Source organism: Crassostrea angulata, chromosome 10 (genome assembly GCF_025612915.1).
Source record: "Crassostrea angulata isolate pt1a10 chromosome 10, ASM2561291v2, whole genome shotgun sequence".
Taxonomy (NCBI): domain Eukaryota; kingdom Metazoa; phylum Mollusca; class Bivalvia; order Ostreida; family Ostreidae; genus Magallana; species Magallana angulata.
In genome coordinates this window covers 3,940,652-3,958,032 of record NC_069120.1, presented here as the reverse complement: position 1 = coordinate 3,958,032, position 17,381 = coordinate 3,940,652, and the positions used below count along the sequence as shown (strand labels likewise).

The following is a 17,381-nucleotide window of genomic DNA, read 5'->3' as shown; positions in this document are numbered from 1 at the left end:
GTTTTGTTTTAACTTATATTCACATTTAATTGTCATTACACTGCTCTATTCAATCATAATTAATTTTATTAATTTATTTTTTATATTTATAAATAAAACAAACAATGGTTGATTATTGGTGTCTGCTGTTTATTCCGTAACCATTACACTCAATTTTCAGAAAATCTAGATTTTAAATCCATCTTCGATAGTCAGAGTTCAATTCCACAACTTAGTAGATGCCACCTAAATAATAGAATAATATTTTGAATAAAATCATGTGGATATCAATATCCCGATGAAAAGTGAAATAAAATAAGTGAATATTCTTTAATTTATTATTATTATTGACATTATTCAAATTAATATAATGTACCTTTGGGTTTGTATCCGCCATGACCTCTGCTTGGACCAAAACTTCCTGGGAATCCGTTGGTTAAACCACTTAAACCACTCAATCCAGAAGTTAGGCCAGAAAGTCCGCTAGGGAATCCACTAAGACCAGATGATCCTGGGAATCCACCGGAAATTGGGAATCCAGAGCTACCAGACTGGAGGCTAGATCCGCTGCTAGAAAAGCTTAGTGAACCACTGTTTGATGGAAATCCGCCAAGACCTGGATTTCCCCCTCCAATTGGGAAGTTAGATCCTCCAGTTAGAAAGCCACTTCCTGGCCCACCAACACCGATTGGGAAACTTGATCCTCCAATCGGAATAATAGATCCTCCAACTGGTAAACCCCTTCCTAGACTTCCACCACCGATAGGGAAACCTCCTCCTGAACCGCTTCCTGGGAGGCCAGATCCTCCAATAGGAAGGCCACTTATTCCACCACCGATTGGAAAACTGCTTCCTGGACTACCACCTCCAATCGGGAAACTGAGTCCTCCAGTTGGTAAACCACTTCCTAAACTACCGCCTCCAATTGGAAGTCCGCCTCCCAAACCACTTCCTCCTAATGGAAAGCCAGATCCTCCAATAGGAAGACCACTTATTCCACCACCGATTGGAAAACTGCTTCCTGGACTACCGCCTCCAATTGGGAAACTTGATCCTCCAATAGGTAAACCACTCCCAAGACTACCGCCTCCAATTGGGAATCCGCCTCCCAATCCACTTCCTCCCAATGGGGAGCCAGATCCTCCTAGTGGAAGTCCTCCAATACCACCGCCGATTGGGAATCCTCCAGTGGAACCTCCTAATGGAAACCCACCAGGAGAGCCCCCAAAGTTGAATCCTGAAGGAATAACGTGGAGTCGGATCAGGTAGTAGTAGAGCTGACGGTACTGGACAGAGGTTGGTCCATAGGTTACGTACAGGTAGTACAGATATTGGAGATAAACTACGTATCTTGATCCTCCAGAAGAGGGATAGGGCTGGTATGGATTGGTGGGATAGGAGGGGTAACCTTTTTTAATAAAAAGAAATTGTTTGATTTTATTGTTATTGAATTAGATTGTGTAAAGGAGGGGTAACCTATAATGAATCAAATGAACGAATGTAATTAAGGGAGTGCATTATTGCTTTCATTACTTTTTCCAAAGTTTGTTTTAAGGTTTTCCTATCCTCAGCCTCAAAGTATTTGTCTCATTCTAAAAATGATATTTATCCTTGAAACTTTATAAATGAAATGAAATAAAAAGAAACTTTTTGATGGTATCCATGCATTATAATATGCCTATTCACTGGCTATGAGGACAGTAGCAAGTTTATTGTCCCCCAAGACAACATCTATTTCACGAGGAGAAGCTTCGAGGGGAACAATAGGTATTTTATTACACCAAAAATACTTTATTTGTCTTCGATGCAGAATTTCTTGACGATAAACAAATTAGAGTTATCTGGCTTTGAATTAAATGTAACAGTTGTATTACGTCAGAGGTGTTCCGAGTTTAAAAAGGAGGGAAATCAAATGCTGCCGATAAATAGGGTCGATGACTATTTACAATGGGCAGATGGCACGAAGACTATTTCACGGTTAAATAGAATAGCACGTTTATCCGTTGTTATTTTACATAGAAAATATTCATAGAGGTATAATAAACAAAATATTGCATTTTGGCCACGATGAATATAACAGAATAAATAATGTATACAAGTTGAGATCAAATTAGAAAAAAAAGTTGCACCGTTGGCTCGAACCCCTCTACCTTTAGGTAGTATTGCTCTGTGGGGCCACTAAGCCAAGCAGTTCGTTGAATGGCTTAGCGTAATATTAACTTCAAGAATAATAATCTGGATGGATCGGAGATCGTTTAAAGTTTCCAAGTGTGTATGAGCCCTGCTATTTGAGCTATGGAATTCTATAGTTCGTTCAGGAAATAGCAGTTAGAATTGTCTCACTTTTCAGTTTACTTTATGGATCTATCAATTTACCAAGTGCGTTTGGCTAAACCTCGTAAGATACTATCAGGGTAATAGGGGGTTTAAAAAAAATTGAAAAAGAATTATTATAAGAAGAAAATCTTAGTTTCATAGTCGTTCGGGTTTGTTTTGTACAGACAGTCCTTATATTTAGAAATGTTACCTGTGCTGAAGGTTGCAGCCACATATGTGGCGCAAAGTAGCAGACAAAGTTCCTTCAGCATGATATCTGTATAACAAGGGAAACAATCAATCATATTAACATTTAAGTTAAAATCAATCTTCTTCTTAACGATTAGTGCAAATAATTCATTATTTCATTTTTTTTCAAATCAAATATACCTCAATGTGTTTTCAGCTTCTAGACATAAAACAAAGTGCCTTTTACGTATCTTGGGAGACCTTTTATACTCTTCTTTTATGAAAGAAATCGAATATAGCCATATATTTATGTAATTAGAATGATTGGTGCAGATCAAATTAACCAATAAGAGAATGTTAACATCTTGATTATGCATGTCCTACCTGTGTTGTCTATATTACTGACATTCCACACCATCTTTGTTAACTTTGATTGTTCTGTTTCTATAATTGTAATGCTTGTAAAATTACCCATGCCCATGTTGAAGAGTTCGAACACTTTTTTTTCTACGTAATCAAAATTATCTATAAGAGAGAGTTCGCTTTAAACCTGGTACAGTGTTTAATAATAGAACACGTTGCATGAGCATTTATATTTGGTTTGTCAACGTCAACGGGAGGTATCACTTCAGTTCTATTTGATTGTAGTCCTCACTTGCAATTGGTACTGATATTGTTTGGAAACGCATTTATAATACGTCCAGGTAAAAACTTGCTATGTATTTGACGTTCCAACTTATTGCAATTTTTTTCCAGTTGTGTAACAAAAAGTTTCGGAATGTGCATTTACTTTTTTCTAACTTTTGAATATTCACTATATTTTGATACACTGCTTTCATTTTTTTAGAGAGAGAGAGAGAAGAGGGAAAGAGAGAGAGAAAGAGAGATGGGGAGAGAGAGAAAGAGTGAGAGAGAATGTGTTTATGTATGGATTATGCATTTTCCCGTTTTTCCTTTTTCTAGAATGAATATTGTTCGTAATTGTGTAAAATACTAGTTAGAACTGTTTTCTTCTTTGTATGTGATCGTTAGCATTATGATAGCTTAGAACACTTTAGAACACTTATAACAACTAGCTTGTTGATAAGTTAATATGTTTTGTTTGGTGAATATTTGTAGGTTCCTATATACCAAATATATTACCAGTCAACACAGGCACGTGGCAACGTTTTTGAATGTGGAGACCAGACTTGTGTAAAAAAAAAAAAAATCTGAACAAGGGGAGTGAGGGGATTAGCGATGTGTTTCTCTTATTTCTATTTCAATGTTTCAATTTCCTTACTTTCAAAATGGGGCGGGGCGGGAAAAAATCCAAGTTATTTGAAAATATTATATGTAAATTTAAGAAAAACGTCCTGATATTACGTGCCTGCAACAAGGTATATACTAGTTTAGAGAAGACATAATATATCTATATTGATCATAAGAGCAACTAGTTTGAGTTCTTTTCAAAAGTAATTTGTTTATCAATATATGTTGGGTATCAGCAATGTGATTTCATCGTTTGAATTTTTTTGGTAAAGACGTCTAAATTATTTTGTTCGATATTGTATCTTTTCCACTGTAAAAACTCTCAGAAAAATGCACATTTGTACCATTGTGATTTATTATAACGTATCGCGGCATTTCTGATACACTATACTGCTATTTGTTTAATGTAATTTAATGATCTATATAAATATATTATAATAATTAGGCTCTTGAAACATAAAGAAGTTATTTATTGAATATATAATTTTTTTTATTTTTTTACCTAACCCTTTTGAAATGTTTTAGATGCCAGTATTTTTTAAAGATTTTTCAAATTTTAGTAAATAGATATAATTATCAGAACTTTATTTCACGGATTTATTATTACGAGAAATTATCATCACTGAGTCCAAATAATTAACACATTTTGTATAACGAATTGCCCAGACACGAGGAGAAGGACGCCATGTAGATGGACGTACACAGAACTGGGTTTAACACGTCATGTGTGGGATCCTCACTGCCCTTGTCATATTCTGTGTTAACACCTGTCTTGTATCGATGCTTACAATTGTTCTTTGTTTATTACGTGACACTTGACCAGTGTGCAGTGTTTACACTTGTACCTGTGTTAATTAACATCAATGTACGTATACAGACGTACACCAATTTTTAAAATGTCATGCATGTTTTTAAGTTTAAATAAAGCTGTATTAAAATGTTTATAATCAAAGATAAGTTACGTGAATTGAAACCAGACCAAAATTTTGTTAACACCATAAGTTATATAAAAGGAATAACTTTTTGAAAAAAATTCAATTTGCCCATTCAAAAAAGTGTTCCTTTTCTTAATGTTTCACATTCATCCAACAAGCGACATACCTCATTGGATATGTCAAGGGGGTGTGGTCACGACTTTGAATGACACTTATCTAAAATTGTTGATCATTTTTGAGATACAAATGATTGAATATTTTAGGGGCCAGCCCTCTAGATCCTTAATGGGGACATACGGTAGTTACATTGATGTTTTGATTAGTGGAATCGTATAGAATTATCAATAAAGACATTTTCTCTTCTACAGTTCTAATAATCAATCAAAAATTGAGTGTCAGTAGTCAAATTACAAACAAAGCTCGGTTTATGTTTTTGTTCATATTTTGAATGTTGAAAAACTAATTCCAGGTTAAGACCTACAACGAATGTGACAAACACTAGAAATTGTTTATTTATGTTTAAAACGAAATAGCAGATAGAAACAAATAAGTATTAAAAAACAACTTTTACCGATATATTGGACTAATGCAAACAAAAACATGGGACAAATCGTGTTTACATAGCAAATATTTGTAAGATCAGGATCATTGCCCATTACTTAAAAGTTGACACTGAAATTTTGGTTGAACATTAGAAAGGCATTAATAAAGCAGTGTAATGAAAAAAGTACAACATTTGATTTGGCAGAAATCCTGGTCATGCTCCTTTAAAGATATACCAGTATTCTCAATCCTTCACAAATATTCTGTTGAAAAATATCAAAATTCTGATTTGGAAACTGGTATCTTTACGTGGAGTACTGCATGGAATTAATCATAAAGTCGGAAATCATCCTTTCCAAACGCCATCAATCAAACACTTCATGATTCGAACTTTACACCATTTAGTTTTCTACAAAATGGAATTATGGATAAAGAATCTGAAAATTTACGTGGTAAGCACAGCAAAGTAATATGACCAAAGTTTTGACAAAACTCTGGACAATTTGATTTGCAGGTCGCATTTTACATTTTATTTATAATATCCACAACTTCACGTTTGTTTATATATAGACTTTTGTACATAATTATTTTTATTTCATGTTTGTTGTATAATATAAATGTTTTGATATTGTTATATACTACACCTTTCATGTACTCTGAAAAGAGATATATTGAATAAAAATGTATTTTCTAATCCATCCATTTATCTTCAACAGAAATATACTCGTAACAATTTAATATATTTTTGTTGATTCTTTGATTTAAAGAACCAGTTTCCCCATTGTTTTTTTTATTCACCTGTATTAAGTAATTATTATATATATCATTAAGGTCGTCCGTTTCCAACGGAGGACCTTATTGTTTTCGTACTGTTTATTTTTTTTTTTTTCCAAATTTTGTGCACGCAATTTCTCGAAAACTACTCAACCGATCTCAACAATTTTTCTCAGATGATGAGACATTATCTGAATTTTATATGTTTTTGAATTTTTTGTCGTCGTCACTTCCGGTCCGGATTTACGGTCGATTTTGTAGTTTTTTACGACCAATTTTGTGCAGAGCTGATCTAAGAAACTATAAGAGATATGACTTTGAAATTTTCAGGATAGGTAGAGCATGGTTTGAAGTTGTGCACTATTTAGTTGTTTTCCACCAGTGGCGCTATTCCTTGGAGCTCGCTTAGGCACGAAAATGGGGTACAGATTTCGAATCAAAATGTTCATATGTTTTGATCAGTATCTTTTTATCAGTTGATATTTTGTTAAGACATATAGAACAAAAGTAGTAGAGAATCAAAAGTTCTATCCAATAAAATCAAGAACAAGGGGCTGGCCCCTTTAATTAGGGACCAAGAGAATCGTAAAGTCTATTACGAATAACTTGAAAACGATAAATATTTTGTTATGCATTATAAAATCAAAGTTGTTGATATCTACATTATCGGTTTGAAAAAGTCATCGTCAGGCCCATGTTTGACGTAATTAGGGTTTTTATTCTTTATCTTCAAATTGGGGGGGGGGGGGGGGTAATTTTGAAATTGTATCGATATTTCATGGTATCATTTAAACTTTAAAAAAAAAAAATCGGACGGAAGACCTACTCGTTACTCGTAACGAGGTCGTATCTAGTTATATAATTGATATTATAAATACATATTTTGAAGAAAGGAACATTTACTAATTAAATAATTATGATATAATATCAGAATCTAAATGTAAATTTTGTTTGTCAAGAGAGGGTGGGGGAGGGTAACTTAGTTGAATGAAAGCGTTGGAAAACGTGTGCTTCAGTCTTAAAAGTACTCAGTAGTTCTCTTGAGTTCTCTAACAAACATTAAATATTAATGCTATCACTAACGCTGGGTTTATTTCTATGGACATTCTCTTTTCAATACTTTAATGAATTAAAATTGCTTTTAGTTAAAGTGTTAGCAAGCGCAGCAATATCAATATTACACATCTATATTACTATATTGAAATAATAGACTCGAATTTTTCTGGTAATTTTGGATTTTACATTCATGTGCATGCGCATTGCATTCACACTAAATCACGGGAGGATCTTTAGTTTATGTTTCCACAATATCACAGTTGCATGGATAAACTCAGAAACGATAATACAAATACGTGTAAATTTTCATTGAAAATTTGCTATATGTTCTGTTCATCAAAGGAAATACGGGAGATAACTCTAACTCAGTGCATTTAATATAAAAAAAATCCCGAGAGTTCCGAATGTCGTGTAAATGTTGTGTAAATTTGAACCAAGGAAAAAACGTTGGTGAAAAAGTGTTATATTCTTCATTAATATGAATTAAATTTTTAGGTGAAAGGTATTTATTTAACAGCCTCAAAATGGTTTGTTTTGAATAATTTGACTGTTGTTTTCAATGCAGCTTCATTAATTTTCTCAAAAATCGTTTCGGAGCGATTCTGCGACTTTCTGCTACATTACCGGTATATGGGAGGCATTTAAACTGTGGCGAGGGCCTTTCCCTTTATTCTAACTAAGCAGAGTGTAGTGAAATTAATAGCTTGTTGTAGGCTTAAAGCTTGGTTATATTTAACTGTCAACAATACGGTGTGTCAGGGACTTATATACTGTTATGTATGTCTCTGGGTGTGTCGATGTATCTATTTCGTAAATGTCCGATATCATATGCAATGTCAACCCGTGCACGCACAAGTTAAAGTCAAGTTATGTTTATTATTCCGGGGCCCGTTTCACTAAGATTTCCTAAGATGTTTCCTAAGATAGAACTTAAGATATGCCTAAGTTATAACTTAGGAAGTTCCTAAGATTTGTCATAGCTGTTTCACAAAACTTTCTTAGCATATCGCAGTTGACTTATCTTAAGATACAATGTAAGCCACTTTCATATCATATTGGTAAATAATTCTAATTTGATACCGTTTATTTAAATTCTTTAAATTTCAATATGACACGAATGTATATACATGTATACTTTTTCAATGAATGTAAAAATCCATTCCCTTATTCACCTAGAAACATCTTAGAAAAAAAAAAGTAAAACGTGTAAATAGAATGTAAATAGTGTAGTGTCTATGTACATGTACTAAAATTTTGTACGGTATTTTTACATTCACATGCATAAAAGAGTAGATCAATATTTACGTAATAAATTCGTATAGTTTATTTTTTTTTATTTGAGAGAATGGATAGATCGTACTACATTTTTTAGCTATATATACATGTATTTCGTTATTTATATTTTGATATTATTTTTTGGACCGCATAATTTAATGGAAAACATTGGTCACTGCTATAATTTCTGTTATTTTTATAAATGTTCGAGTGTGGTTTTTTTTGTCTAGTTGGTCCATTTTAAACAGCTTGTGTTAACGTATACTGATACATTGTATGCTTATTCCTAAATCTGAAAACGATCGTTGAAATATCCAGATGATTTTACTGTTTCATAGGGTATGTTCCAAATGGAATACAATAATCATATGCAGTGACAAGTAGGATTTGGAATGGACATATGTGGAAGTTTTAAACTAAGTTTTATGTAACGTAGTTTTCTTGTAATGATTGATATAAAAATGGTGTGTTTTGTTTAGTTTCATACAAAAAAGAAAAAAAATCGAAATTCGCAAATAAATGCATCTCGGCTGAAAGACGAAACGAAGATGTAAGGCAAGATTTTCAGTTACTGTGTAAAACAGCATCCCTATGGAGGATTTAGCGTCGACATTCCTAAAACACTCCCCGGTCATTCCTACCCCCAACAAAAAAAATCAATTAACACCCCCTCCCCCCCCCTAAAAAAAACACCACACACACACACACCTAGCACCTAAATTTTCTCCCGTAAAAAAGGCTTATTTCTCGGAGGGATAGGACAATTCATCCAGTCAATCTGTAATTGGGTATTTATTTAGTATGTATTCCTGATTTTATCAAACGATTTAAGAGATCAGTGATTCCCGGGCGTGAATAATTTAATTTACATCAGTGCACTAGCTATAACTATACCCGCTATCAATCTGCGTGTGCGATCAGATAATCTAAAAAATGTAAAAATTAGAAGTCTACACCACAAATTTAACTGATCATGAAGAAATATAGGTATATTTTGATAATTTTTAAGTTTGCAGTTTAGGGTAATGTATATATCGACGGAGCTTTGAAATGAATAATTTTTTACCATATACCTATAAATCTCGCATTTTTATGGCCAGTCATTAATTTTTACATTATAAGGAACGTATATTGCGTCTTTTTGAAAAGATTAAAAATCTTGATAATAGCTTTGTTCAACCTTAATATGCATATAATCAATTAAGATAGACAGTCGCCATGTTAAGTTTGTTCCTAAGACATCGATTTACCTGTCTTAAAGTTAAGACATAACTTAGGAAATTCATAAGATAAGATTGGAATAGTGAAACGGATAAGTAATGAACTTAGGAAAAAGTTTTTTCCTAAGATACAACTTAGTCCTAAGTATGCTTTGTGAAACGGGCCCCGGTCTTTAAGAGGCATGGTCACGATTTTGGTCAAAAATCATTTTTCCTATTTTAATGTTTACATTGCTTTAGTAAGGCATTTTTGACCAACAACCAAAATCTGAGTGTCATTTGTTGAGTATTAAGCGAGTTACAGAGCTTACAATTCTTTGTTATGTAAACAAAACCTTTGTTTAGATTTTGAAACTAAAATTTTCAGTTTTAGACCTTAAGTGATTGTGTTAAACGTTAGAATCTGTTTATCTTTGCTTAAAATAAATAAGAAGATTGAAAAAAAATCAGGAAAAAGATTTTTTTACTGGTATATTGAACCTATGTCAGCAAAAACAGGGCTCGAACTTTGTTAACATGACAAAGAGTTATGAGCCCTGTATCTTGCTTATAACTCTACGACTGACTCTCAAATTTCATTTGATTATTAGAAATGCAATCGTAAAGCATTGTGAATAATAAAATTAGAATTTGACCAAATGGTGACCTTGCCCCTTTAAATATTGAATTTACAAAACCTAACAATTTGGTTGCTGGTTTTTTTTTTTACATTTTATAATGATTTTTTTTTATTTCTAGATTATAAAGCAATCAAGTTTTTATTCTGTTGATCCTTCACGTAGTTGCATACTGTGCTAAAATACCTGTAAAATCTCGTGGGACTTTTTCTTTTATAAAACAACAAATATGTTTGAAACTTGCAGAATTTTATGACTACATATACACAAACCAAACTAAGATGAAATAATGATGGGCGTCGTTAACTAGCAGGCGTCGAATTCAGTAACAGAGCTCAGTAGTACTTTTTTCCTGCAAAATAATGAAAAAAATGTATAAAAGCGTTACTCTATTATTCTTTATTTACCTATTTATTTTTAATGCAGTACGTATGGTTTGATTTTGGATTTTAAAAAAAAATTTAAGTTTGGCAAATCTAAATGAACAGATGTATACCACAAAGAATCCATAAAATAAAAAAATAAAGATATGATGTATTAATGGTTACTCCTCAAAATTATTGTTTGCAAACAAAAACAAACTTTCGGTTAAAGGAGCATTTGTTCTCAACTTATTTCTACTACATAGAGTTCAGTATATCTTCTTTTTACAAATGCTTTGAATTGCTCTCAAGCAAAACATAATCGGATAAAGGACACTTGAATAATGTTTAAATTCTTTGTTCTTATTGAGGATTAACCAAAAATAAATTTTCTTTTTATTAGCTTAACGCCATATCCTATCTGAAAACTTTAACGTTAAAAATTAACATACCTTTTCCAAAACCACCTCCTAGTCCGCCTCCTAATCCACCTCCTAATCCGCCTCCTAAACCTCCTAATCCACCTCCTAATCCACCTCCAATTCCTCCTAATCCACCGCCGATTCCACCTAATCCACCTCCGATTCCTCCTAATCCGGTTCCTAGTCCATTACCTAGTCCACCAGTGCTGATGATGCCACTACCAAGACCTCCACTGCCGATACCACCTATTCCACTACCAATGCCACCAATACCACCCAATCCACCGAAGTCGTAACCAACGTCAGCAATTCCACTTCCAATCTTGCTAATTCCACTCCCGATTCCACTTCCAATGCCACCAACACCACTGCCTATTCCACCGATGCCGCTGCCTATTCCGCCGATACCGCTGCCTATTCCACCGATGCCACCGATACCGCTGCCTATTCCACCGATGCCACCGATGCCGCTGCCTATTCCACCGATGCCGCTGCCTATACCACCGATGCCGCTGCCTATTCCGCCGATACCGCTGCCTATTCCGCCTCCGTATGGTATACCTCCGGTCACTGGAAAACCTCCTCCAAAGTATGGGCCTAAAATACTCATCAGGTAATAGAAATAACTTGAGGAAATTCCACCTGGGTAGTAGCCTCCTAAGCCACCGCCGATTCCCCCTAATCCACGTCCAATTCCTCCTAAACCGCCTCCGATTCCTCCAATTCCCCCTAATCCACCTCCAATCCCTCCTAATCCGCCTCCGATTCCACCCAAACCGCCTCCGATTCCTCCAATTCCTCCCAGACCTCCTAATCCTCCGATTCCCCCTAATCCGCCTCCGATTCCCCCTAATCCGCTTCCAATACTACCTAATCCGCCTCCGTGGCTGAGTCCACCAGAACCTATTCCTCCAAGTCCACTACCCAATCCACCGTCAAATCCGAGTCCTCCGGATGCGATATCAAGGCCACCGGTGAGGGCGCCACCTGTCAGTCCTCCCCCAATTCCACCCCCACCCAAGCCAGTTCCACCGAAGCCACCTTTGACTATAATAAAGTCAATCTCTTTCCAATAATGTACAATGATAATTACCGATGAAACATTTTTTTTTACTTTGAAATTATTGAGATTTAGAGTTTTCAGATTTGGAGTCTTTCTTTTCAGAGCAATTAGACGTGATCTTTTTTTCGTAATATTTCCCAAAACATTTTTATTCCGTAAATATTCCTGAAATAATTAAGTAGTTTAAAAAAAACAACTTACATTTGGCCTGTGCGTATGACACAAAAACTAGTAAAACTGCAAGCTTCAACATTGTTCTACAAATAAAAGACACCAAATTTAATTTACTGTTAAGATATGATAAAATTACATTAAGAAAAACCAGGCACTACAGCCATTACCTATCCTAACTGTGAGGGTGACGTGTGTCCTAAGAGAGTCGACGCCTTTATATACATTTACTCCCGGACCCTCCCCTTAAGACAGACTCCCTTGGCCAGGGACTCTTTTCCGGGGTCAATAACGTCGATAAATAATCATTAACATTAAAGAATAACATATTTACACAAAAACGAGTGTTGACAAGTTGTGTTTCAATTAAACCTGTCAATAAAAATCTTGTCACATTTCTAACCGATCATTGTCCGTTCCTTCTAAACATTGAATTTCTCCTGATGTCCTTAGAACTCCGTCCGTTTCCTGATTACCGGCGACAATATAACACGGCGTTTCTTTTGTTTTTGTTTGTCAAATTTATAACAAAAATAAACATAACACCTGAAAAACATGCCCAGGAATGCTAAACACGATTGTGATTTCGGAAGAACATTTTTTATACAGCCAGGAAAACGAACTGGCCAATCGATGAGTAGAATTTGTTCTATCATTTCCCGTTTAAACCCTATAAAATCAATCAGCGTACTAAAATATCTGTACAGACTTCCCCTTTGGCCGGACCGGTCCATTCGATGTCCGCATATTACACTGGTTTTACATAGCAAAACGTTTTGGACTTCAAATATTATTTCGTATTTTCTATACCTCATCTACATTATTTTAATGAATGTTTAGACACCAAAAAATAAACAGCATAACCTGTTTAAAGATTCTATATCATTGTTCTCTAATTGTAAAAACACAACTTAACAAACAAGCATTCTGAGAGTATTGCAAAAGCAATACACGTCCCCTACCGGTTTGTATTATTCTACGAAAGCTTCCAAGCACACAACTATTTCAGAACTATTGTAAACGAGATGTCATGCTTTAACCAGAGATAAAAGAACAGACTGAGGAAATTCAAACTATAACGTTATAGTTGATATAGAAGTTAAATACAAAGTCGGTAAAATAATACTTTTTATTTTATCTCATGTAATTTCGCCAAGTCCATTAGGTATTCGCCGGTAAAAATTTGTGAAAACGATGCACTGTTATGCACAATATCATTTCTTACCGTCTTCTGTACCCCGAATCAAACCAAACAGTTTAACAGCCGAACCCGACAACGAACCCGATTGTGATAATACAAAAAAACCCTGCCGATTAAATTTACAACACAATGTATGACACTATTTTACAGAATTTATTTTTTTGTTAGAAATGATAAAAGGAATGGTACAAGTAACGCACGATATTATTTCTAACTACACAGTGGCCTCGTTTATTCAATACACACCGAACCCGATAACGAATCCGAACATTAAAAACTTGGAATATAAAAAATTAATTTTCTCAAAAATATGTCAGCCAAACGCTATAAAAGTGTAAACTTGATCTGTAGTTTGACATTTTGAAGCTGTTCAGTAAGTTTCATATTATTCCTCAAATGCATAAAGAAAAAAAGTGTGGAAAACTGAAGTGGGACAGACAGACAGACGGACGGACGACGGACAAAATGTGATCAGAATAGCTCACTTGAGCTTTCAGCTCAGATGAGCTAAAAAGTGTTGTCTTGTCAAAAGTAGTGTCATATTTATTCATCATGATAATGAAATACTTGCAAAATAGTTGTACTAATTTTTGTTACGTCATCTTAATCGAAGCGGCTTTCTAGGTCATCATAGAAGAGAAAGTATGGAACATTGTTATTGTCATTATTTGCAACAAATGTAAATATAAGAAACAAGGTATCATTTTTGGATGTACATGTATATCGGGATATAAATACGGGTTTGTACGTGATCAAATCTTCCATAAGCCCTTCGGGCTTTGATCACGTGACCAACCCGTATATCACAAACCGGAATAATCTTATATCGTTTATTTGTACCACGTAGACTTTGATTGACAGTAATTGACACGTACTGAAAACTACAAGATCTTCGTCCTACTACGGTCATCATGGTATACGAGGTTAAAGGGACTCTCTAAACGGAACACACGTCACATCATCATTTCTCGATAATTTTTTAATGGTTTACCAATTTCGGTTCATTTTAAAAATGAACAGACATAAATATTTCATATAACCCCTCAAGGGGCCTCATTTACAAAAATGAATTTAGGTTGTAGCAGCTCCTGTGATAAACACGCAAAATACATGCTTACAGAATAATAATTGTGGTTATTTTAAAAACTTTGAATAATTATTACCTGGGAGAAGTGGAAAAGACATATTTTCATCAACAAACATGTCCAGGAGAATCTTCGCGAGGCCTGCATGTGTTTTGTTTACAGTAAATACGCATGCATAATAGCATTGAGGGATGAACCCCGTAACACATTGCGATGTAAATATGTATAGGTTATACGTAATTATTACTTTTAATGAAATGATTAGATTTATTTCATGGAGAACTTTGTAATTTTCTGAAAGTTTATACATTCATTAGTAGTACAAAAATACCGAACCCGATCGGAAAAGAATTGTTCAAGTCGGGTTTTTGATGAGATGCGCCGTACTTAGAAGTTAGAACTGTGCAGCTACATACTTAAATTAGCTAATTGTATACGGCGCGTCGATGCGCTCGCGCAACATATTTTGTTTGTAAAATAAATTATCGATTATACGATTTTATCATCATCAGGGACACAATCTTTCACTCTGCCAGAATGCGTAATGATCGATGATGGTAGTTGATGCACAAAGGAATAAATAATCTTGATATCAATAAGTTTGATTTAAATGAAACGCTTGGTGTCTTTTTCAATAGTAAACTATAAGAAACCTCGAGTATATAACAAAAATGATAAATGAATGAGAGAATCCGAATTCGGAAAAGTTTTTGATATTGTAAATTAAGTTTCAAGTTTCTTTGATGTGTATAATACAATTTTTGCCATCAAACTTCATTTTATTTTCATACAATACTATATACCACGAGAAATCAGATTAAAATTCCTTTGTTTTTTTTCTCAAGAGAATGGGAGGGTGATAGCAAAGGCGCTAGCTTACGTTCAAAATATAAAAAAAAATCTTTCAATACTAATGAGATAATTCTCTGGACGTACTCTAATAATTATTATTACAGTACAGAGAATTAACTTATTTTTTAAAGAAATATTTCAAAGTAAGACACCTGTGCCCAGAACCGCCATCCAAGAGAACTTTATCGTACCCTGGATTCATTTAAGGTCAGACACGTTCCTCAACTTTACAAATCTTTTTAAGGAATTGGTTATTGATTTTACTTTGACAAGCTTCCTTGCAAAACATTAGGATACCTTACCAGGCATTTGCGCAAGATACTAGAGTATGCAAATTTCTTTAAAATCTCATTGAAAAATACACTTAAATTGCCGATATAGAAACATATTTGCATATACAAATATATTTTAAAATTTTAATCATTTTAAAATGATAATAGATACATGTAATAATATCTTTATTTGGTATATGATCAGGCCGTTGAAAATTTGAAAAAATAAATATAACTTTTTGAGGAAGGTTTCGTCTGACCTTAACATGTAAATAGGGTACAAGTTTCTTGAGAAGAAATCGTAATCATATTTTTGTTGTCGTAGATGTATGGTATTACCTTACATTTTATTTAAATAGGTAAGAAGTTCTCAGTTGATAAATAACAATATTTCGGGAATGGATGCTGGAGAAATTGAATAAATTTAAAACGCCTGTATAAGCCATGGGATTTCTTGTCGTAAACCTTAGAATAACAAAAATTGCAATAAATGTAAATTTACAAATTGGATGGCCCCATTTCATGGTCCATTGTGTTTAGGCTTGTTGGGCTATTGGCTCATTAATTCCGATTTCCAGATATACCCCTAGTTAATAAATACAGGCAGTATGTGTTTGTGAAACACTGACTCGGCCCTGTATTGCATTTTGTGGCCAAGATAAGTCTTACAAGAGTAGACAAGACTTCAGGGACAATGTCACAAAATTAAAAGTATTATTAGGTGATACCCAAACGAATCAAACATTCTGAGAGTATTGCATAAGCAATACACGCCCCCTACCTGTTTGTATTATTCTGGGAAAGCTTCGAAGCAAGCAACTATTTAAGAACTGTTATAAACGAGATATTATGCTTTAATAATAATTAAGAGATTAGAGAACAGAGAAAATTCAAACTATACAGTTGATATCAAAATAAAACAATCGCAACTTCTCGGGCCTTTCCGGCACGCTCGGAAAAACACCTCGAATGTATTACCTAGGCGTCCATGACAACCCCCTTTTTATAAATCTTGGAATAAATACAACTTATTTGTATAAGTTAATCTAATATATAAAATATCACGATCTGTTGAGATGTGAGCTACACTTAATTAAAGTCAATGATATACCCTAAAATATAACACAGAAGCGACATACAAGGTTGTCTAACCGATACTTATTTTAATAGGAAGCGACTCCATTTTGTATAAAATTCTAACATCCGGTGAAGTTAATACATTCGAGGTGTTTTTCCGAGCCTGCCGGAAAGGCCCGAGAAGTTGCGATTGCAAAATAAAATACAAAGTGGGTAAAATAATACTCTTGTAATGATTATGCCTTATCAAAATAAACGTTGTTACAGTAATGAATTAGATTTGGGTGGGGAAATGGAATGACCTGACTACCATTGGAGTGGACTACTCCATGAGTATATAAACAGCTGTGCTGTAAAATCTGGGAGAGTCGTCATTGAACAGCATAGTAGAGTGGACACGATAGAAAGAAAGAAAATAGGGAGACGAAAGAAAGAAGAGTTAAGAGGTAGGGTCAAGTAGAAACTAGTGGCAGGAAACCCAGAGAACTGAGATGAGGTGCTTGGGGTAGTAACTAGTAAATCTGAAGAAAATTGAGACACCAAGTACCTCTCTCTCAAGAGGAACGAGGTATAGAAATACGGTACATAAAAAACCACATCATATATCAGCCCATTTGATTATTGTTTGTAATTTAAACGTTACGCAATTAGAGAAAAGTCATTATTACAATCATTATTAACTCAGATAGTGTTAGAGGAAATTTGATTTCAAATATTTAAA

General features: G+C 34.2%; 2 protein-coding genes across 4 annotated transcripts; both read right to left on the bottom strand.

Moving 5' to 3' along the window:
• Positions 1-108: 108 nt before the first annotated feature.
• LOC128167674 (uncharacterized) lies at positions 109-2,726 on the bottom strand. Of its 2 annotated transcripts, XM_052833524.1 has the most exons (4): positions 2,686-2,726; positions 2,507-2,572; positions 356-1,387; positions 109-225 (listed from the first exon to the last, which is right to left on the bottom strand). In XM_052833524.1, exons 2-4 carry the CDS (start codon positions 2,565-2,567, stop codon positions 212-214), a joined length of 1,107 nt encoding a protein of 368 aa, XP_052689484.1. In that variant the 5' UTR covers positions 2,568-2,572; positions 2,686-2,726; the 3' UTR covers positions 109-211. The 2 variants fall into 2 exon arrangements, with proteins under 2 accessions (XP_052689484.1, XP_052689485.1); XM_052833525.1 differs by lacking the exon at positions 109-225 and having other exon boundaries at positions 342-1,387.
• A 7,661-nt stretch (positions 2,727-10,387) lies between these two features.
• On the bottom strand, positions 10,388-12,417 carry LOC128167033 (uncharacterized). 2 transcript variants are annotated; one of them, XM_052832530.1, is made up of 5 exons: positions 12,344-12,417; positions 12,204-12,259; positions 11,384-11,986; positions 10,970-11,311; positions 10,388-10,507 (listed from the first exon to the last, which is right to left on the bottom strand). In XM_052832530.1, exons 2-5 carry the CDS (start codon positions 12,253-12,255, stop codon positions 10,491-10,493), a joined length of 1,014 nt encoding a protein of 337 aa, XP_052688490.1. In that variant the 5' UTR covers positions 12,256-12,259; positions 12,344-12,417; the 3' UTR covers positions 10,388-10,490. The 2 variants fall into 2 exon arrangements, with proteins under 2 accessions (XP_052688490.1, XP_052688489.1); XM_052832529.1 differs by having other exon boundaries at positions 10,970-11,986; positions 12,344-12,415.
• Between the last annotated feature and the right edge of the window lie 4,964 nt (positions 12,418-17,381).